This window comes from Ostrinia nubilalis, chromosome 1, assembly GCF_963855985.1.
Source record: "Ostrinia nubilalis chromosome 1, ilOstNubi1.1, whole genome shotgun sequence".
Lineage (NCBI taxonomy): Eukaryota > Metazoa > Arthropoda > Insecta > Lepidoptera > Crambidae > Ostrinia > Ostrinia nubilalis.
In genome coordinates, this window is record NC_087088.1 from 16,036,101 (window position 1) to 16,060,193 (window position 24,093).

Consider the following 24,093-nt stretch of genomic DNA (forward strand, 5'->3'; position numbering starts at 1 on the left):
AGCCTGGTCCGTGAGCACGTAGAATTTTGTCCAATGACCCCAAGCTACCCTTCCTTATCGCTCGCGCGTAATAATGTTGCTGTCGCGCTCGCACACTCACTGCGGGCGCGCGTCGCACAGTCGCGATAGCAATATAATTACGCGCGAGCGATAAGGATGGGTAGCTTGGGGTCATTGGACAAAATTCTACGTGCTCACGGACCAGGCTTTAACATAACTATATCAATACATAACAAAGAAAACCTATTAGGTACTTATATCAAAAACATTTTTCAAGTTTTCATAGTAGGTACTATGGGTCACAGTTCCAGCTACCCATTTCCGGTCATGTCGTCTCGTTTTATCGCAAGGAATCACCATTTGATGAGAGCGAGAGAAAAACGGAAATGGGTAGGTAGCTGGAATCGGTACCTACACTTCTACAGTCGGGATATTTGTTAGTCCTATCCTATCTCATTCAACGACGAAATAACGATGTGATGCTCATTTTGTTTAACATAAGTGTTGGCGATTTTCATTAGAGCGATCAATTAATACTTATTTATTTCAATAGGTTAGTTTCCTTAAATATAACTTTTAGTCCGTCAATTATATTATCAAAAAATATTGGACTCGTATTTTTTTTATTTGTCAATCCAACAAGTAATTACGAAGTTATGATGCGTTGAAGTTCCTCGTGACATCACAAAGTGCTACACTTTTACGTCATGGGCCTTTTCTTTTGAACTTTGACTTATTTTGAAAAAGTCAAAGTTTAAATTTTCATTATTTTGAAAAAGTTAAAAATACCTTTCGAGTATTATTTGATAAGTTAACCGACTGACTAATTCAAACTCTTGCTTTATTACCCAGGAAACATCCCTATTGTATGAAAAAAATACTAACAAATTTTCAAATCGTAGAACAAAATGTTATTTTATGTTATTGCCTGTGATGTTAGGTATTTAGTCCTGGGAGATTACTGGTGTTTTACAATTAACCCTGTAATTACTTAGATAAAGTATAGGTACTTCCTGCACAATGTTAATGCGGCTCAATTTTATCATGGATTTGTCATGGCTTTGGAACTTATTACGGTGGACTTTAAAGCTTTCTAAATGATTTTTTATAAAACGACACTGGACAAAGACCAAACTACTTATGTATTTAATTAAATTGTTTTAAACTTAAAAATATTTTTATTAATGTACTTATGTGTTGATAATATTTTGGCTAAAGGTGTCAATAGAAAATTTTACCACAAACTAGCAAGCGCTCTTTTTTCGAGCTTTAACTCTTTGCTTGGTTTATTTTAACGAATTTAAGAAAACAGCACACATCTACGTCTGGTGAGTGAGAGAGTTAATCGCTTTTATCCAAATCATTGCTGCCTCAGTACCTCTACGAAGGCTTTTAGTGGCTTTAATAATTTCAGGAGCAACAAAATAAACTGCGCGATTTCAGCGAAGACGACGTTGTCCATCAGTACATACAAATAGTGTCATTCACGAAGACGCGCCCCACACCGTACGTTCTATTCGTTTATCCCAACTAATATTATAAATGCGAAAGTAACTCTGTCTGTCTGTCTGTCTGTTACGCTTTTGATGAAATTTACCTCGCAACCGATTTTGATGAAATTTGGCATAGAGATAGTTTGAGTCCCGGGAAAGAACATAGGATAGTTTTTATCCCGGTTTTTGAAACAGGGACGCGCGCGATAAAGTTTTTCTGTGACAGACAAAATTCCACGCGGGCGAAGCCGCGGGCGGAAAGCTAGTAGTTAATGTATGCATGCTTCCTCTAAGGTTTGTGTATCCATGAGTGCACATGCACCAAATGCACACTACAATAATACAAAAAAGATTCCGTGGAGGGTTATTAACGGGAAGCATGCTTGATGTGTATTAGTAATTATTTAATAGACTAGTATACAATTCTCTGTCTTAAGAGCCATTTCACAAAAAAGTTCCGCGCGAATTTAGGTACAAACTGTCAACGCAACGTAAAAAGAGTAAAAAGAACGCCGAAATGGACAAAAAAATCTTGAGCCGTGACCGTATTAAGACTTGATATAAGTTATTAATATTAAGGTAGAATAAGGTATTAAAACTTGATAAATTAATTTAAAATTTTAATAGAGTTTATGTAATATTTCAAAAAATTTTATATTTCGATTAATAATAATGAAACACGAATAGGTATAATATGTAAAATATATATTAAGTACAAAATAAAGACAGTCACATAGTGAAAAAAAAATGCCCTCTTACAGCTCTATCATCGGACCCTGGATATCATTTAGGGACGAAGTATTCGTCAAGGCGAATCACACAAGCCCCAACTCCATGGGGTTCTATTGTTTTGTTACGGAGTTGCAATGGAGGTGGCCATTGCAACTCCTCCAGATCCATTATTAGACAGAGCTAAGAAATAAATAAATAAATAATAATAATTATTATTAAACAAATAACTAAAATATTTCATCTAACTATCTTACTTCTTACTAATAGTATAAATACGAAAGTTTGAATGGATGTCTGGATGTTTGTTACTCTTTCACGCAAAAACTACTGAACAGATTTTGATGAAACTTTACAGTACAGCACAGCAGTACTAGGCAGTCTGTGTTCAACTATCACTCGGGTCGGACGTTCCTATCGCAAAACCGCTGGTTCACTCAGTCCGATACGACTCTAGTGCTGTGTGTAATTATTCTCGTGAATACACTGAGTTTATTAATTTCTACGAGTGGATTTCATTTTGCCTGAGACCTACGCCATGAACCCTGACCAAGAAGACCCTGTCGCCAGCGACAGCGACACTTATCCATCCCTAGCGTTGACCAGAATTGTGCGCATACTCTGGAGCATGCTACATACAACTGGCCGTCGGAGAAGCATAGATTTCCCTTAAGTCTACTCCCGCTACCATATGGCACTCCGCTAAAACTCGTGAGGGCGCTAACACTTGCTTTTGTATCGAAAATTTGTATGAGCAGCGCACGTGGTTGCCCGTTGTAGGCTCTATGCAACCACGCTATTTTAAACCGTGGCCCCTAAGCATGAGATGGGAAACTGCACTCTCTTGAATTATCTTTAATTTGATGGTATTAGGGGAATCCTAGGAACGAATACAGACTTTACAATGGAATCTCCTCATCAATGTTGAGACATTGCGAGTTGCAATGTTACGTTTTCTTGCAATCTGACCTTGATTTTTCAAACACGTGTCAAAATAAAAAAATAATTTAAATCAAAAGCTCTAAGGAATATTTAATTGACATCAATTTCGAAGCAAGCACAGATCACAGAAACTTAAGGGAGATGTGACAAGAGGGGGCGGCCCCTTGAGCCTTGAGCCGGTGTCGCAACAATATGCCCAAAAACAGAACATATTGCTTGTGAAAGCAATGATGACAGCAGCGACGTCATAATGTAAACAGTTTACATTGCTTGCATAGTACTAAAGATTATTCGAACGTTAAATACTAATACCAGAGTGGATAATGAGCACATATTTTGATTTCTTTGTGTGTGTGAATTTCTAATGCGACACTGAGTTTCAAACTCAGCGCATTACTTAGCTAGCATCTCTCTCTATAGAAGCAAGTTATCTCCAAAATAACATTCTACACCTTTTTAACCTAGTCAGGTAATAATTTTATTAAAATACGAAGCACTTCATCTATTAATAGGATATAAAATATATTTTAGAAGCTAATAAATTAATTATGCATAAAATATAAATGTTACGGTAAATATGATAAATGTGAAAATTATGAATAATCGCCGGTTATTATGAATAATTACCTCATGATTTGGTAAATGTGATTAATATGAGATCATTTATGTGTGTATAAATCTAAAAAGGGCCACCCCCGCCGCTCCTTAACTTATTTTTCACTTTAAATCAAAACAATGTTTTATAGGCATTATGGGAAAGTAACGTAACGCAAAAAACAGTCCAAACTCACTATGCCAAATTATATTAATAAATGATATCAAAACGTTCAAAATGTGAGGCTGTACATGAGCGCTGTACACGAGCCGGTGTCTCTTTTATGATATTTGTTAGTATTAAGATTACATGATAAAATAATCACTGATAAATGTGATTAATTTATCACTTTTACCTCGCCTGTCGGTAATTATTCATAATAACCAGCGATTATTCATAATTTTCAATTTATCACATTAACCGTAACAGATAAGTATACCACTTACATACTTTTTTTAATAATTTATTTATTAAAATAAATTCATACATAATATACATAGTTACACCCAGACCCGTCAAAAAAATTCATCCTTTCAGTTTCTGCTCGGCCGGGAATCGAACCCGGGACCTCTCGGCATATTAGTCTGTTTCGAACCACTACACCAAACGGCCGACTTGAAACAGGGACCTCTCGGCATAGTATCAAATGTATTTGGTCGCCGTATAAATCACCGTTTCACGACACGAACGCACGTAAACGTCATGGCGGGAAAAGTGACACAGGTCCTGCCTTGACGGGCGCTCGCGCCATACTAATCGATGTCGGCTTGCGTATTGTAATTTATACTGATATTCACATCAATATTTTGACAAAGTGGTTACTAATTTTTAAACAATAACTGTAGAAATCTATTCTACAATGCATATTCTTTATTTTGGGATACTTTTATTGCAGTTATTGCTGTGTTTTTAAACCAAAAACCACGATCAAAATGTGACGTTAATCTTCAAATTTGCCAAATTATTTTTAAATTTTACTCAATAATGGTAGTGAAATTCAAGAATCCATTTCATTAATGGACAACAAGAATATATGTCCGATGATTACTATATATTTTTAAGCTTATTGTATGAGCATAAATAATAGATACAGGACTTTGAAATTGAGTCTGCGGCAATTTTTCCGTAAAATGGTTGTGGGAGATGGGGCACTGAGAATTAAGCAAAAGAGTTTTAGTAAATCCGTTTCATTAATGGTCAACACTAAGGATTGACCTATCTTTCGCAGTTACTCAATAATATCTGGGTGTTGCTTAAGATAGTAATTCATGCTTCCAAAATCTTAGAAATTCGCACGAAAATGTAAAATGGCTCTTAAGACAAAAGTCTTTGACCAGTGTGTGATGCCAGTGATGGTATATCGATCTGAAACGTGGTCGTTTACTACCTCATAAGAAGGCTCAAGGTCACCCAAAGGGCGATAGAGCGGGCTATGCTCGGAGTTTCCTTGCGTGATCGAAACAGAAATGAGGAGATCCGCAGGAGAACCAAAGTGACCGACATAGCTCGCAGAATTGCTAAAATCAAGTGGCAGTGGGCGGGGCACATAGCTCGTAGAGACGATGGCCGTTGGGGCAGAAAAGTTTTGAGTGGCGACCATGAGCCGGAAGACGTAGCGTGAGCAGGCCTCCTACCTACTAAAGCCTGGTCCGTGAGCACGTAGAATTTTGTCCAATGACCCCAAGCTACCCATCCTTATCGCTCGCGCGTAATTATATTGCTGTCGCGACTGTGCGACGGGCGGCGCCTGCAGTGAGTGTGCGAGCGCGACAGCAACATAATTACGCGCGAGCGATAAGGATGGGTAGCTTGCATAGCTGGGCACCGTTAATCAAATAGTTAACTTCGTTAATCGTTAAACCGTTAATAAAAAAATTAACTTCGTTAAACGTTAAAACGTTACATTTCGCAAGATTTAACGCAAGTTAACGTTAATCGTTAATCCGTTAACACATGATAATAAAACGAAAAAAATAATTGTATGCATGGTTAAAATAATTTCGAAAGCTTGTATCGCGCTGTCGCGCATGGAATTTATTCCTCTTTTATGTTTGTGCTACAAGCTTTCGTAATTATTTGAACCTTGCAAGAGTACAATTATTTTTTTCGTTTTAGTACAACTGCATTTCAGAATAAAAGCTAGTTTTTAAGGAAGTTTTTTAATTATTATAATTTTATTTTACACTTTTTAGGGTTCCGTAGCCAAATGGCAAAAAACGGAACCCTTATAGATTCGTCATGTCTGTCTGTCCGTCCGTATGTCATAGCCATTTTTTTCCGAAACTAAGATCTATAGGTAGGTACTGTTGAAACTTGGTAGGTAGATGTATTCTGTGAACCCCATTAAGATTTTGATGCAAAAATAAAAAAATAAAATATTGGGCCTCCCCATACTTAGTGTACTTAGTGTACAGGTACACTAATGTGTTTGATGACAAAATTTTTTTTTTCATCATACACATACGTGTGGGATGGATGGATAGATAGGCCACCAAAAATGATATCGAGGTTTCTAAAATATATTTTTTTCTAAACCGAATAGTTTGCGTGACAGACGCTTCCAAAGTGGAAAAAAAGTTGGTCCCCCCCTCTCTAACTTCTAAAATAAGAAAATGAAAAATCTAAAAAAAACATAAGATGTACATTACTATAAAAACTACCATGAAAATTGTTATCATTACTATGAAAATTGTTTTGAACGAGATCTAGTAAGTAGTTTTTTTAATACCTCGTAAATCGTAAACCGCTTATTACCGCGTAATCTTTCATACAAATAACTTAAATTAAAAAAATATATATTTCATAAATCAATGGTACGGAACCCTTTGTGCGTGAGTCCGACACGCACTTGGCCGGTTTTTAGTAGTATCTCAATCTCAGAGCCTTGGTTCAATTACAATACAATTTAGCACCAAAGTGCTCGAAAAGACAAATCCAGCAAACCCAAACTCGATAAGTTTCCACCGTTTCGTTTAGGAATTCCTATGGCCACCTCCTGATTCCATCATCAGGACCCTGGACATCATTTAGTACTAAAGTGCTCGAAAAGACAAATCCAACGAACCCAAATTCGATGCGATGCCGCCGTTGCGTCTTTCCGTTCTATACATGGCCCGCCGTTTCATTTAGGAGTTTCTATGGCCACCTTATGACTCCATCATCAGACCAGCTCAATGGTACCATAACATTGCATTGTCATCGTACTTACATAAGTATACCAAATTTCAGCTCAATCGGTTAAGGAAAACTGGTCTTAAATTCAGTTGCAAGAGTTATCCCACACATACTAGCAAGTGTCGTTAGTGATCTGGTTACAAATACTGTTGTTTTGGGTTCTGGAAGTTCTGGAAGCCCGAACGTACCTACTTGTCAGAACGCGTTTTTCAGCGTGCCTGCTGTATCTTTTTGGTAAATAGTAGGTACTGGATTAACGATTAACGGACTTAGGATAATTTAACGGAAGTTAACGAGTCCGTTAACATTTTTTAAAGTTAACTTAAAAGTTAATCCGTTAATAGAAATGTTAACTTCGTTAATTAACGATTAACGGATTAACGAGTTAATGCCCAGCTATGGTAGCTTGGGATCATTGGACAAAATTCTACGTGCTCACGGACCAGGCTTTAGGTGGACCGACGATTTGGTGAAGGTCGCGGGAGGTGCCTGGATGCGAGCGGCGCAGGACCGGTCTTTGTAGAAATCCTTGAGGAAGGCCTTTGTCCAGCAGTGGATGTCTTTCGGCTGAAACGAACGAAAAACCGTGGGCCGGGTCCACCCCAGAATGGTCTAGTGCCCACCCCAGGATGTTGGTTGATAATTCGTACGCCTTTACACGTTTTGACACTGGTTTTGTTTCATATTTTGTGCTAGCTAGTTGCTAATTCTTGATTCTAGAAATATTTAGGTTAGTCAACACGAAACGTCGCGTCGCGCTTATACATTTATACGTTCATGCTTATACATTCAAAATAAATTTTATAAAATCCGATTTGTATGAAAATTAAAATAATTAAAATGAAGATATCAATTTTCTGACTTCACCATACCATTTATATGCCCATGTTAACATGGGCTAGTGTTGGCTCATATACCCATTTACCTAACACCCTGTATAATATTCAGTCAACATTGTTGATAAATGCATTTTGTAATTTAACAAGATGGTCAATAAAATAAATTGGTAGGTAGGTACACACTGTACCTGGTTTTTTTTAATTTAAGTTGTTCTCGTGAGTTTGTTTCGCGAGTGACAACACGAGCAAAAGGAGGGTAGGTAGTGCCTGATTCTTACTAAACATGTAAATAAATACCCGTATTTAAGCTTAATAAACACCTACCTACTTAACTCTTAGCTTTAATTTCAGATAAATAGTACCTACATTGAAATATTGATTGACATGAACGGTAAGTGTCCACGTATAGTCTTCAAAAATAAATCAAATTGGTTATACAATTAATACTAATAGGGGAAATTGTCGTCAAGAATATTTTTTAATTGTTTAAGAAGAGGGATTAGAAAGATTTTTGACTAAATAAGTTTAAAAAGATAAGTTATCAATCATACGATTTATTTATAAATTAGATTTTCTTCCTATCTAAAATGTGTTTGTTAATTTTATTTTATCATTGTTTTTAATAAATTCATTTTGATTTATTAATTGGGTCTTATTGCACATTCTCATTTGCTGTTTCTGATTTGAACACCTTTGCGATAAGTTTATTTATTTCTTTTAAGTAGGTAGGTATGTGTATGTTACATAAGTTATGTGTGTGTAAACAAAGGATCAAGTTCAATGATATTATATAAAAACAAAAGCAGATATGTTATAAGCGCTCGCGCTGTGAATACTCAAATACGTCCCAATTGGGACGTCTTGTGTTTAGTCTTCGTGTGGCCTGGGTCGTGCGCAATCGCGTGCGTACCACACCGTAAGTTCCTGTGTTCTTACCAAAATAAATAAAAAATGCCATCGTGTGTGTTTCGAAAGTGTACCAATTATGACTCTAAAGTAAACAAAATACAAGGGATCTCTTACCACATGTGATTATGCAAAATTATTTAGTATTTATATTTTCAATTATTTAAGCAAACAATCAAGACGCCATCGCGCCATGCGCCATGTTCAAGTTAAGAAAGAGAAAGCGATCTTGTTTTGACGTTAGAGCGATAAAGATGCGTGCGCTTCGTACATAGATAATTTGGTGCAGAATCGTTAAAACTATAGCTATCTCTTTCATTTGCGTGCTATTTCGTATCTTTTGTTTCACTTATCAGTTACATTCGTCAATGTGTGCAATTTGGAATAGCTCGGCACGGATTAAAATCGTAATTTGTATGAACGTAACATATCTATAGTTCTGTAATATCATTGATCAAGTTGATATTTCTATAAATATGGGTTCCAAAACACAAACTTTTGGAGTACGGACAATACGGACATGCCTAGGGAATGACGTTTTGGGTCATTTAAAAGGAATTTAAGATGTTTTAAAAATAGTTTTAAAAATATAAATGGGTGATGAATAAAACACATTGCGACAATGATATTATAGAACTATAGATATGTTACGTTCATAGAAATTACGATTTGAATCCGTGCCGAGCTATTCCAAATTGCACACATTGACAAATGTAACTGATAAGTGAAACAAAAGATACGAAATAGCACGCAAATGAAAGAGATAGCTATAGTTTTAACGATTCTGCACTAACTAATCTATGTCCGCAGCGCACGCATCCTTATCGCTCTAACGTCAAAACAAGATCGCTTTCTCTTTCTTAACTTGAACATGGCGCATGGCGTCTTGATTGTTTGCATAAATAATTGAAAATATAAATACTAAATAATTTTGCATAATCACATGTGGTAAGAGATCCCTTGTATTTTGTTTACTTTAGAGTCATAATTGGTACACTTTCGAAACACACACGATGGCATTTTTTATTTATTTTGGTAAGAACACAGGAACTTACGGTGTGGTACGCACGCGATTGCGCACGACGCAGGCCACACGAAGACTAAACACAAGACGTCCCAATTGGGACGTATTTGAGTATTCACAGCGCGAGCGCTTATAACATATCTGCTTTTGTTTTTATATAATATCATTGCATTGCGAGCTGTTATTTAACAATTTTGAAATAAAATATTAACAAATATTCCATGTGAAATGTGGCGCGGACTAAGAGTTGACATATTATTATTTTTGTGGAATGACCCATACTGCCGCACAATTTATAAACGCAGTAAGTACCACTTACTGCATTTATGATTGTTTTGAATATTCTGAATCCTGACATCGCGATCTATAAGAATCAAAGACCCGTTTTTTTCTATCTATCTTAGAACGGAAGATACATATTATCATAAACGCAGTAAAGAGCAGATTGTAGGTTTCTTCACATACTATGTTAGCAGTAAGAGCACATAATAACTTAATATTACGTGAATACTCGCGCTTACTTAATTTGCTACACAGTAATAGTGCAGTATGTGCCAATTACATCATTCTTATTATGTTTCTACAATTGTTAAGTTCACCTTGCACATAGTATATGTGCAGTAATTCCACTTAAACACACACTGATATTATGTTTCCATAGGAAAAACAGATGACTTGTACTTAATATTAATGCAGTAATTACAATTATACTGCGTACATACTAAGGATTGTCAGAGTGCTGCCTAGGTGTTAACATGTTATGAACGCAGTGGCTGACTCTTACGTTATTGGAAGAAGTTGAAAACCTGTCCAAATGACAAATCTAGCCGAAGACCCAAGAGCTAGATTGACCCGACACTATACCGAAGATATCCCGGACGTGTCTGTACGAGATTAGAATGGCTCTCAAACAGCTGAAAAACAACAAGGCACCGGGCGATGATGGAATCACGGCTGAGCTTCTGAAATCAGGCGGAACGCCGGTACTAAGGGCTCTTTAGAAGCTATTCGATTCCGTCATCCTTGAGGGAAAAACGCCTACGGCATGGCACAGAAGTGTGGTGATACTCTTCTTCAAAAAAGGCAACAAAACCTTGTTGAAGAATTAATTTTATACCCATCTCACTTCTGATTCTGTTTTTGAGAGTCATCATGAATGGTTTCACGCGACATCTAGCCTCCCGAACAAATCGGTTTCCGATAAGGCTTTAGTACGATAGACCACATACTTATCTATGGCAGAAAACTGAGGAGAATAATCAGCAACTTTGTCTGGCATTTGTGGTCTATGAGAAAGACTTCTCTCTTCAAGCTACAGTCTCTCCAACGGTGCCAAATTTACTATAGATATAATCGTTGAATGGCTTGTACGAATAGGCCACAATGTCAGTCCGTCTCCGGGATCAGGACTCCAGTTGCAGCGAGGGGTCAGACAGGGAGATGTCATATTTCTAAAACTGTTCACTACCACTGTGGAAGATGTTTTCAAGCTTCTGGACTGGAGCGGATTGGGCATAAATATCATCAGCGAGTACATCACCCATCTTTGATTCGCGGACGATATCGTAGTCATGACTGAGAACGTGGAGGATCTCAGCTCAATCCTCGATTGCCTCAATAGAGCCTCTCGACAAATGGGTCTTTAACGGACAAGACAAAAATCATGTCAAATGCCGTGCTGTACCCACTCCTCTGAAGGTTGGAGACACTATGAGTTGTCTGATGGCCGCTGGGGCAGGAAAGTTCTTGAGTGGCGACCATGAGCTGGAAGACGCAGCTTGGGCAAGCCTCACACTAGGTGGACCGATGATCTGGTGAAGGTTGCGTCAGGTGCCTGTATGCGAGCGGCACAGGACCGGTCTTTGTGGAAATCCTTGGGGGAGGCCGTTGTCCAGCAGTGGACGTCTTTCGGCTGAAACGAACGACCGAGTCTTTATTTTATTAGATTGGTATATTTAAGATCTAAAAGTGGGTGCCATATCTTAATTTTTGATTGAATAACAAGCGATCTCAGCAATTATTTTGTAATACTTGTTTCATTTACCCCTTGGTCATTTGGGAAAGTTCAACATGAAAGCGTTATTGGCTTATGATAAGCGCAGTATAATTGTATTATTACTGCGCATTTAAAGTTTTGATAAATTATTTTGATTCACACTCCCACTCATAAATGCAGTAAGTTGTGAAGATACGGCGCATATATTACGTTGTAAGAACTAAAATTTAAATCAATCATTTAACACATGTACCGTAAGTAACGAAAACTACTGATAAACGCAGTAAGGAACAATCATACTGCATTCATGGGTAGTAAGTATCGAACGAAATCTTAGTTAATCCATAACATAAACAGTTTTTTAATAATTTTAAATACAAAATATTAATTAAAATACAAAAACCTCATATCAAAATAAACTTTGAGTTTAGCTCTATAAGCCCATATATTTTTTTTTACAAATATTTGCGTAACTAATTGTAGACACCCCAAAATAAAATTTCAACTTTGATCGCGTTTTTCTCGAAACTGTTCACGTGTTACTTACTGCGTTTATAAATTGTGCGGCAGCATAATTATGTTGATTGAATTCGTTAAGCATTCCAAGCAGTGTCACTAGGTACTTCTCACTGGTAGAGTTTTAATGGCGGACAAGCTTTAGATACTGCTTGGTTATTATGCATTAGTTGCAGTGGTGTGATTAGTCCCGTATTTTTTTACTTTTTATTTATTTTCTTCTAAGTTTCCACCGATAAGTTACTTACTGTGACGATGTTTGTTCGGTGCTTCTTTTCAGTTCCCTCCAAATCTTCCAATAAGCACTATACCTAAGCTAATCTATGCAAAGCTTCTTGGGTAGGATTAAAATGCATAATCAACTTCTTTAGAACAGGGAGGGAAAAATGAAATAATAAAATTATTTGGTTATCTAGGTTTCCTTTACTCGCATAGATCTAACGCCCGTATTCACAAACATTACTATGAGGTCTCATAGTGCGCGTAGACGCACAGGGTCACACATGAACCAATCACAAAGCTCTATTAGACGCTGTGCGTTCGATTGGCTGCTTCACTTTAAGCAAGCATCGTTTGTGAATACCGGCGTAAGAATGTTAGTTACAAAGATTTTTAATGGTTTTGTTTGAAAAATAGAATAGACATGAATACACATACATACATAAAACAAACGGTCAACATTATAGAACCAGTCAAAAGAATGATAATTAAAATTAAAATTAATCGGGACAGTTACTTGGCGGCGCTGCAGCAGCAAAAAGGTCCCCGTCTCAGCATGTGTCAAGTGCATAGATAAATCTAAATAAGTAAAATCTTAACTTGTTTGCTTGCAATAAAATAAAATACTTAGTAGGTACTACTTGCTATTTGGAAGTGGAATGCCCAAGTCCCTAGCAGTTAGCAAAATCGGGTTCTTGTAATCGGTAAGTATGTTGTTGATTCTCTGTAAACAAAAAGGTTGTGATGAGCATCAATGTTCATCAAATGCTGTGATGCGATCCACCGGCATGCATTAGGGACTAGGGTAATAATGTAAATATGATTTTGAAAATTATTCATAATTACCGATCATTACTAATAATGCCTCATGATTTGGTAAATTGTAAATCATTTTTGTATGTAAAATATTAAAAGGGCAATTTAGTAGGTACCAAGGCTGAGTTGCACCACCCAAATTTGACCGTAACTATGACGATAACCGGTGTTTTTTGAGTGGAGTTTGTCGTCTCTGTGTAGTAAGATGATGTTGCAACCCAGCCTAAGGTTACAGTATATCACCGATAAATGTGATTAAGTTAACCTCGTAAGTCCTGTGTTTTTTCAATAGCAGTATTCATATCTGCCGGATGTACTATACCAAGTACAAACTAAGAAATGTGCTTCAGACCGAGATAAAATATTGACGGTTTTACATAGTTTTTTAAGTGTTACATTATGTTTTGTATTTTTTACTGTAAGTTTAGCATCTTTAGCACCTGTTTTAAAAGAAAAATATTGAAAGTAGTTTGTACTCCTGTAAGTACGTTAGGCATTTTATACAGTGTAAAAAATAATATAATTAAGATAAAGTTTTTATTTAAGTATTAAAAATAAATCATATTTTTCTTCTAAACGTCACTTAAGTAAGCAATAATTATAAAATTCAGTGTTTAATCAAAATTATTTGGCCTTAGCGTTTTATATGGAGGATTTCACCAAAATTAATTTTTCCATACTAATATTTTTGTGATTTTTTAAAGAGTCATGAATTCAAATTTTATGAAATTTTGTAGGTAGATTGTAACAACATTAAACTATAAAAAAAATTAAGACATATTTTTGAAAATTGGTATCTGTATAAAAATATATTTATTTTTGTTTAATGGAAACGGACGACAATTAGGACGAGCTGTCTTTGAAGATTAAATTCTAATTTAAAAAATAAAATTAAGCTTAACATTTTATACGTAAAAGTAAGCCCTTGAAGTATATTTTCAAATAAAAAAAGAATGATGGACATAGCTATACTATGAAAGAAATTACATAGTAATGAACTTCAAAGAAAAAAAAACGCTAATTTTATACCTAATACAACTTTCATACAATTATTTGTGTAACAAACGCCTAACGTACTATATCAAGTACAAATTATTTTGACCGATCATAAACCTCCTAAAATACAAAGTTTCTTTTTAAATTTTGTTTAATTTACAAAAACTATAATTTATATTTACAGATACATTTAAAAAACAAGACAAAAAACAAAAGATTACTTTGATATAAACAGATAAACTACCCTCGTGCGCCGGCCGGCAATCCGACCGCGTGACCATTTTGAGAAAAATTGACACTGACAATGACAGTTGACGTTACCTGTCTAACATGGCGGAATTGACCATAGAGTATTGAATGAGTATGGTCGTATCATTTTTGCCATTGTAAAAAAACAACCCGGTAAATGGGGAAAGAAAAATTTGTACTTGGGTAAGTACATTAGGCAGTTACGCTTGCTATGAAATTTAAATGTCAGGTCTGAACTACTATGCTTAGTATGTACTTGTACAAGTACGCGGGGACTTACGAGGTTAAATATTACTTTTATCTTGACTTTCGCCGAAAGTCTTTAGAACAACGACCGGTTATTATGAATAATTTTCAATTTATCACTATTACCGTAACATATACACAAACATAACTAAACTCCGAAAGATGTAATACGTACAGATATTAATTCGTCGTAATATTCATCGTCCTCCTCGACGCGGCCACCCTGCCGATGCCTTTTGAAGGCTTGGGTAGCTTCATTTTTAGCCGTTTTGTGATACCCGTCGATCAAGAGCCATGATTCTATTAACCTGGCGGGCAACAGTATCACCGAAAGTGGCTTCAGGAACCCCGGCAAGCCCGCGGTGTTGACGTCCATGACAGCACGGTACTCCGCGCATCCACTGCGTATAGCGGCTTCATTGATTTCCTCGTTCATTTCTTTTATCTGTTCGAAGTGCTCGGTCATCGCCTGAAAGTGGAAGTGGTATTTGAGAAAAACTAATTCCATCATTTGAGTTTAGTGGGATGGTCATGAATTAGTGATTAGGAACAAGGAATAAGATGGATAATAGTGGTAGACGATGAGTATTCCGTATTACCTGTTCAATGTTTCCCAAGTATCTATCGTAACCTTCCTCCTTGCCGGCTGTTCTTCGCTCATGGTACATCGCGATAGCCTCCTTCCTCACATTTTTTTCCTTTTTTTTTAACTCTGACGATGGTAAACACTTCATTTGAGTCCCGAATACCTCCAACATGCCATCTTTGTAGCGCCCTATCACTGCGACTACGACTGCTTCGGTGTTTGTATCGTTTATTTGAACAAATTTCTTGAATTGTTCTCTAATATTCTGAAAATTGTTTAAATAAAAATTACATTCAGTACCTAGGTACTAAGAATGGATTACATCTTTTATGCTATGTTTAGCTGCAAAAGCTGTTAATTAACTTTCCTTAGAAGTGTTAGGAGAATCAACAAGACAAACACGCATACTTCTATGGAAATAAATCATCTGAAAATAGATTAATGAGCGAGGATCCAAGAGTGTCGTCTAAATGAAGGCAGCAACGGCATGCATTATGGAATAGCTTAGTTCAACATTTTAGTAATTGTTTCACGTGTTTCTTACCTTCTCCAATCGTTCCACGAAACTATCATCTGACTGCCGTTCAGAACCAGCATTTCGCTTGCCCCAAAAAAAGTTTATGGCGTCTTCACGCGCTGATTCATGGATGCGATTCAGGCGCAAGGTGCTCACGCAGCAATGGGCAACAACATGTCTGTCCATCTCGCTAACGTACTTGTCGAAGGCTTCAGTAAGATAACCATTATTGTTCAGTTCATTGAAATGGACCATTTGAGCGTAGCGCGCTTTCAAATCCTGTTAACAAGAATTAGGTAAAATGCTACTAAACTCCTCATCAGCGACTGTGCATAAAGTACATTTCTGTTATCGATTGTCCTAGGTGGTAAAACGTACGTTATCTGGTTGTCTGGTACCGTGTTGAATGCACTTTTTGCAACACCTTACCATAGACCTTACTTCTGGCGCTCTGTTAACTTACCTACTCTTAACTTCGCGTAAGATTGTAATGATGAACCAAGCCATTGAAAAAAAGTGTATAATTAGACAATGCAGCTATAATTCTTCCTGTAGGTAGGTATGTGTAATGTGTGTATCAAGATAAGTAGATGGTCATAGTAAGATTTGCAATAGGTTCGTGCTTACAGAAATACCTTATGCAGTTGTGTTGTTTCTTTGTCTTTGCCATCGGTGCAGAGTTTGTCCTTGAATTCTTCGACTACGGCGGCCACTGCGGCGCTGTGCGCGGCGTGTAGGGCCCCGACGCTCACGCACAGGCGTTCTGCTGGAGTTCCCTTCAGAAGCAACTCCGTGTATCTATCCATTGCTTCGTCGAATGCCTTGCTCAACTTCGCCTCGTTAATTGCGGTGAAGTCACGCAAACGACTGTCGAATTCCTGGACAAATAAATAAAACATACGCTCGATGTTGGTAGGTAAGTAGTTACATGTTTTTTTACCACTGTGTTCATTTGATTCCTTAAATAAAAACGTTGCTCGACTGACGGCACGCATGCAGATCCAGAGCAGACGCAGGAGATCCAGAAACTTTCAATATGACTTACGCCCATATTCACAAACGATGCTTGCGCGAAGCAGCAAATCGTACCTACTTTCCTATTTTCATTCAAGCATGCGATCACTTAGGTACCCACCACCATTAAGTTTGCTATAGCCTGGTCGATGTTCTGGCGACTCCCCATGATCCTCCGGGCGGTGAAGAGTTCGCGGGCCGCGGCGACGGCCTGCGCGTGGCTGCGGTACACGGCCGCCGGCGCCATCGCTCGCGAGCCCGCACACTCCTCCACGCCTCGAGCATACTCCGCGCGCGCCGCCTCCGTAGCGAGCAGGAGACCAGCCTCCGCGGTCGCCTGCAGCACCAATACAAGGGATTACTTTAAGGCCGAGGAGAAACTAAGCAAATAAAGTCTTGGCCCGCGAGATAACCACGTAATATGGGTCGCGATCGTTGTCCCGATAGTTGCCTCGGCGAACGGTATTAACGAAGAGCTTCGATCAACATCTTAAGAAGTCTCGCTGGATGAATGGCTCTTGAGCCAACCTGAGTCCCGACCCTTTGCTCAAAAACAAAAGGCGGTAATATTACATGCGCGTTACGATGTCGCTTTTACTTAATGTGCCGATATTGACTTGACTACGACGGCTAACTTGCCGTTCAAACAACTGAATTTTAATTTTATTATTTGGTTAATCAAGTTTATTACATTCTGCAATGTCCTAAAATATAAATAAGTACCTACACAAAGCGGTTTTATTCTACGTGTTATCCCAGATTGGATAACACGTAGAATCAAACAACCACACTAACTAAGTGTGGTATCATTGGACAATAAAATTTGGACATAGGTTACTTAGATGATATTAATGACCTGCACTATCGTGGCGGGCGTGGGCATGTCGCCGCCATTGAACACGTCCATGTAGCGCTTGAAGTAGACGACGAACTCCTGCGCAGTCAGCGTCTGGCCGTTGATACGCTTGGGAACCAGGCGGTTGGGCGCCAGCACGAGTGGCACGAACTCCAGTAAACACGCTTTGAACTCAGTTCGGAGATCTAAATAGACAGTTTGCAGTTTGAACATGACTTAATTATGTTGTGCATAAGTGTGCATGTAGTAAAGTAGATCCTACTACTACCCGTTCGCGCTAAGTTTGCCGGTCCGTGGAATGCGCGTCCCTTCCCCCAACTGCGATTAAACGCAATTAGTTAGTGATTAAACGCAATTAATGTGTTTTATTTTACGCAAAAGCACAATATTTATCAGCAGTAATAAATAAAAAATATTTTTAAATATAGTTTGATAAAGTTATAGACGATTCCCTTCGAGTGACGTCATATCGCCAGCGGCAAACTGAAAGCGAACGGATAGTACTTCTATTTAATGAATTATAAAATTAAGCAATGGTAGGTACCTACCAAATGTCGACATCATTTTATTTCAAAATTTAAAGCAAGTGGGAAAAAGGATATCACTATCACGCACGAGACCATTCATATCCTACCTCTTGTTCTCACTGCTGCAACCCTGTGTTGGCCTTGGCAAGATCTAAAGTTTAATCGTCAATCAAAGTCAATCTAGAGAAGGCCAGGTCAGTATTAGCAGCACAGTCTTTTATTTAAGTAGGTACCTACTTAAGAAAGAAAGAAAGATAAAATATTTATTTGGTACTAAATGATACACGTTGACATTACAAAGCAAAAATAATAAAATTGTTGTACCAAATTGGTCTCTGCTACTTACTTACTTCATGATTTGTAACGTTTGACTCGAGCTATTGTATGAATAATTTATTAATTTTTGTATTGGTTTCCTATCTATTAAATTATGTGTGGTCAACGTTCATTTTTGCATTCTTAAATATTCTAATGCGATATTAGACCACCGCAGTTGAGCGATTAATTTTGCATTTTGTATGCTAGTAGAAATACTCGTACATATAGCTAGCTACATACATATATAAGTACATAGGTACATTATTGTGTACTTTTTGGTAACTATTTAGGTACGTCTAGATATTGACAAACGAACAAAATGGTGACAAATTGGAATAATGAATTTCCCAATAAAATGTTATAGTAACTAGAAAGGAGATCATCGTAAAAGGAAGTAAGGGTAGCATTGAGAGTAAATTAACCCAGTGAGGCTGTGAGGCCCCCGCGAAATTTATTTAAATTATTACGAAAGCAAAAATTATTAACTATGTTGTTAGGTAGGTACTTTGGGGAAGCCCGAGTTTTGAGAAAGTCTAAAAAAATCCTGAAAGGTTTAAATAAATTTATAAATATCCTTGGACATTTTACACTGCGCCGCTAGCCCCAAACTAAGCAAAGCTTGTACTATGGGTACTAGACAACGGATATAAACATACTTAAATACTTTTTTTTTGTAAATACATACACATTATACATAGAAAACACCCTGACACGTCACAGAAATTAAAATTCATCATTTCAATTTCTGCCCGGCCGGGAATCGAACCCGGGACCTCTCGGCATAGTAGTCCGTTCTGAACCACTACACCAAACGGCCGACAACGTGCTAGGTACTCACCAGCCAAGGTTCCTTTGAAGTTCTTATCGGAGACGTTGAAGCCAGGGTGAGCCATCAGGAAGCAGTCGATATCTTGAAAACAAGACCGCAGGTGTTGCCGAATCTCTTGCAGCTGCGCAGGCTGATCAGGCTTGATCTAGAGTCAGGTAGCAGGTGTTATAATCATCATCATCATCATCATTTTCAGCCATTGGACGTTCAAAGGAATTTTCACTAGTTAGGTATAATACATGAGTTAAATTACTATTACTCTCAAACTAATTGATATATCTTAACCGCTATAGTTTTTCTTAAAAGTTCATGAAAAGCAGTAGGTATCATTAGGAATTTTTTCAGATTTCCCCTACCCTAAAAAAAATTTTTACAGTAGGTACCTAGCTCCCCTACATGTAAAGTGGGGATGAATTTTTTTTCAGCTTCTACCCCATCGTGTAGGGATATCGTTGGATAGGTCTTTTAAAATGACTTAGGTAGGGGTTTCTAAAACTATTTTTCCATTTAGGGATCTGTTTGCAAATTATTAAAGTTTAAAGTGCCAATTTTTGTTCGAGTAGGGCCACCCCCCCCCCCTCTAAAAACTAAACTGTTGGTTTGAAAAATCGGAAAAATTCGTAATTATTCTGCTTTTCATGAACTTTCAAGGAAAACTATAACGGTTAAGATTAAGATACATCAGTCAGTTTAAGGCTGAGGTGCACCACTTAGTTTACCTTTGACAGTTAATTTAACGATAACCGGTGCTTTTTGTTTGTATGGAGTTTGACAGATTTTTGACGTTTGTCAAAGTTCAAGTAAGATGGTGCAACCCACCCTAAGAGTAATAGTCATTTGACTATGTACAGGGTGGCCCAGAAGAAAGTTCACTTTTGAAAATTCAAGGAAACGAAAACTGTTCATTTTTGTAGAATTGTAACTATTGCAATTTAACCCTTCATTTGGCAGTGATGCTTTTAAGCAACAACTATTAAAACACGAGATGCCGTTACAAGACTGACAGTTTTATTTTTTAATATTATAGACCACAGACAAAATCATAGAGCATCAATCTAAACTCTAAAGTATACTATGGAATGGAGATGTTATAGTATCTAACAATGTATTTTGATAATATTCTAACACCTCCACTTATCAAAATAATATCAACTAAGTAAACAAACTAAATAACATCTCTTTAGCATTAACACTTAACTTGAAAAAGTTAACATTTTAAACAATACTTTTCAGACCTAATTTCTTAACAAAAATATTGTGCTTAGTGCTAGGTAAACCTTTTGTCAAAAGGTCAGCTGGCATTTCAGAAGTTGACAGATATACAATTTTGACTATATTATTGGCAACGGTCTCTCTCACAAAATGATGACGTATGTCAATATGTTTTGTTCTCCGGTGGAACAAAGGATTCTCTGTCAATTTTTGAGCGCCCTGATTGTCATTGTACAGAGTTATAGTATAATTACAGCTAATTATTTCAGACAGTAAATTCTTTAAGTAGATAGCTTCCTTACAGGCCTCCGATATTGCCATATACTCACTTTCTGTGCTTGACAATGCTACAGTTTGTTGTTTTTTACATTCATATGATATTACAGCTCCTGACAATATAAAACAGAAACCTGTATAGGATTTCCTACCAATATTATTAGAGCCCCAGTCAGCATCTACAAAGCCCATCAAATTATTATCATCTTTGGTATACATCAATCCATAAGACTTGGTTTTCTTTAAGTACTTTAATATACGCTTTGCATGTCTCCAATGGACTTCTGTGAAACAATTGTTGAATTGGCTTAAATAACTGACACTAAAACTGATATCTGGGCGTGTTAAAACTGACAAATACATTAGGCTTCCCAAGAGTTGCTGATAAGGAAACTGTTTCTCAATATTATCAGACTTATCTAATTTTAAGTTATATTCTATTGGTGTGTCAATACCATTGCAATCTGACATATTAAATTTCATTAAAATATCATTAACAAACTGTTCCTGATCCAATGAAATACTACCATCTTTATATGTCCTAACTCTCATGCCCAAACAATTTTTTACTTGCCCTAAATCTTTTATTTTGAAATTTGACATTAAATCTTTCTTTAATTTATCAGTCATAGAGCTACTATTTGAAAAAATAAAAAAATCATCAACAAACACTGTGACAAAAATTTGTTCCTTATTTTCCTTTTTACTGTACAAGCATGGTTCTAATTTTGACTTTACATATCCTAATGCTAGTAAACAATCATTAAGTCTTTGGTTCCAGGCTCTTGCGGATTGCTTTAATCCGTATATAGCACGTTTCAATTTAAGAACAGTATTACTTTTACAATTTAAATTAGGTGGAACCTGCATATAAACATTCTCATTTAGACAACCATTTAGAAACGCAGTTGTTACATCAAGATGGGTTATTTTAAAATTCAATTTAACACTTAATGCAAATAACAATCGCAAAGTAGAGTATCTTAGAACAGGAGAGTATGTTTCATTAAAGTCTACTCCTTCTTTCTGGGTGAAGCCCTTTGCTACTAAGCGAGCTCTATATCTCACCTTGTTATCACTTTCAAATTTCTTTTTGAATACCCACTTGCATTGAACAACTCTGTCTGCTTCCTTTTCATCCACTAGTTCCCAAGCCTGGTTTTCTTCAAAAGCTTTGAGCTCTTGCTCCATTGCCTGTTTCCACATCTCTCTGTCGGGTCCCTTAATCGCCTCCTCATATGTTATTTCACCATCATAGGACTTCTGCTTATCAGTGATACTGAGATTTGAAAATCCATACCTCTCTACTGGTTTTCTTAAGCGTTTGCTTGGTAAATCAGGTACTTCTATCGTCCTTGGATCATCATCTTCTTCACATAATGTATGGTATGAGTCTTCTGACGTTAAGCTCGAATTAGAGGTGTCAGGAATGTAGCTTTGGTCGTTCAGGTCTAAAACTGTTCTGTCATCATGTGATTCATCCTCCACTGATTGTGAATCTTCCTGTTCATCAGTCATTTCTTGCACTATCATCTGAGTATTATCTGAGATGTCTTCTTTTTCCAGAATAGTCACATCTCTGCTCATAGTTATCTGCCTTGTTTCTGAGTTGTATAATCTGTATCCTTTAATGTTATCTGGATAACCAACCAAGATGTATTTGACTGCCTTTCTATCCCACTTAAGTCTCTTTTCCTTTGGCACATGCACCATGACAGAACTACCAAACACTCTAACGTGGCTCAGGTCGGGCTTTCTGCCTGTCCATTTCTCGAATGGCGTCTTATCTCCTAGTCCTGAAGCTGGCGACCTATTTCTTAGGTAAGCTGCCGTATTTACTGCTTCAGCCCAATATTGTTTGCCTAATTTAGCCTCGAAGAGTAAGCATTTAGCACGTTCAACCAATGTTCTGTTGAGGCGCTCGGAGAGGCCATTTTGTTCTGGGGTGTAGGGAATGGTTTTTTGATGAACTATCCCTTCAGACTTCAGATAATTTTCCATCTCCTTCGAACAAAATTCTCCTCCATTGTCCGTTCTCAGTACTTTAATTTTGTTTCCGGTTTGATTTTCAACTAACCTTTTATATTCCTTAAAGTACTGCAATACTTGATTCTTCTCTTTCAAGAAATATACACTTGACATTCGACTGGCATCATCCACAAAAAGAAGAAAGTATTTTGCCTGACCGATAGATTTGGTCTCCATAGGCCCACACAAATCTGAGTGCACAACCTCTAATAGTGTTTCACTTCTATGATTGCCTGATGGAAAAGGTAAGCGAGTCTGCTTGCCTTCGCAACATACTTCACAGTTGGATTTCTGGATGTTCGCTTTATCATTGTAGGATACACCCTCCACTGCACCATTCTTCATTTTTTCTAAATCAGCACTATTGATATGGCCAAGTCGCCTATGCCACAGTCTTGAACCCGGTGTGTTTACTGCCGAAGCTGCGAACCCCTCTGACTTCACTGTGTTTAGTTTGTATACTCCATTATATAAACTTGCTACTCCAATCAGTTTATTCTGTCTATTGCGGATGTTGCAACAATTCTTCTCAAATGACACTGTATTTCCATTAGCTATCAGTTGGCTAACAGATAACAGATTGGTTGTGAGGTTTGGAACGCACAACACATTTCTTACAGGAATGTCAAACTGATTTTCATTCACACATGTAGTCACCCGTGTATCGCCGGCACACATAACTGGCATAGATGTTTTATTCGCCGCAACTATTTCCTTTATCGTGTGTTTTCGTTTGTTCAATAAACTTTCTGTGTTCGCTGTCATATGGGTACTCGCACCTGAATCGATATACCAATCTTCTGTACTGAATTCTCCATGAAGAAAAGCCACACTGTGTTAGGATATAGAATTTTATCATGAGATGACATGTTGCTGGCAGGTTTTATTTTAAAAGTAAACAGCAATAGAAGGAAGTTTGAAAATAATGACAGGTGTAGAAAAGCGAGAAAATGTGACATTGTATCATTGTATTATTGAATTTCGATAGATTCAGTTGTAAATGTTTTAATATTTAATATGTAATAGATTTTGATAATATTTTAATAATAAAGTGTGTGTGAGTATTGAAGTGGCGTTATTATGATTGAATAACCTCCCAGGAGTTGTGTGGAGAGGCACACTCCTCGAACAGGTTATGGGCCCAGCGTACGTACCCAGAGGGCTGTAAGAATTATCTCTTGAATAAGAAG

General features: G+C 37.2%; 1 protein-coding gene across 3 annotated transcripts in view; it reads right to left on the bottom strand.

The window, feature by feature from the left end:
* Nucleotides 1-12,614: 12,614 nt before the first annotated feature.
* Nucleotides 12,615-24,093, bottom strand: part of LOC135074141 (atlastin-like) — a 28,873-nt gene continuing 17,394 nt past the window's right edge. For all 3 annotated transcript variants that reach the window (XM_063968457.1, XM_063968462.1, XM_063968449.1), the window contains exons 6-13: nt 19,397-19,532; nt 17,714-17,898; nt 16,979-17,194; nt 16,479-16,721; nt 15,871-16,122; nt 15,340-15,591; nt 14,916-15,209; nt 12,615-13,157 (exon numbers count right to left, since the gene is read on the bottom strand). In XM_063968457.1, the coding sequence (XP_063824527.1) occupies nt 13,071-13,157; nt 14,916-15,209; nt 15,340-15,591; nt 15,871-16,122; nt 16,479-16,721; nt 16,979-17,194; nt 17,714-17,898; nt 19,397-19,532 (1,665 nt within the window). In that variant the 3' untranslated portion in view covers nt 12,615-13,070. The remainder of the gene's footprint in view (nt 13,158-14,915; nt 15,210-15,339; nt 15,592-15,870; nt 16,123-16,478; nt 16,722-16,978; nt 17,195-17,713; nt 17,899-19,396; nt 19,533-24,093) is intronic.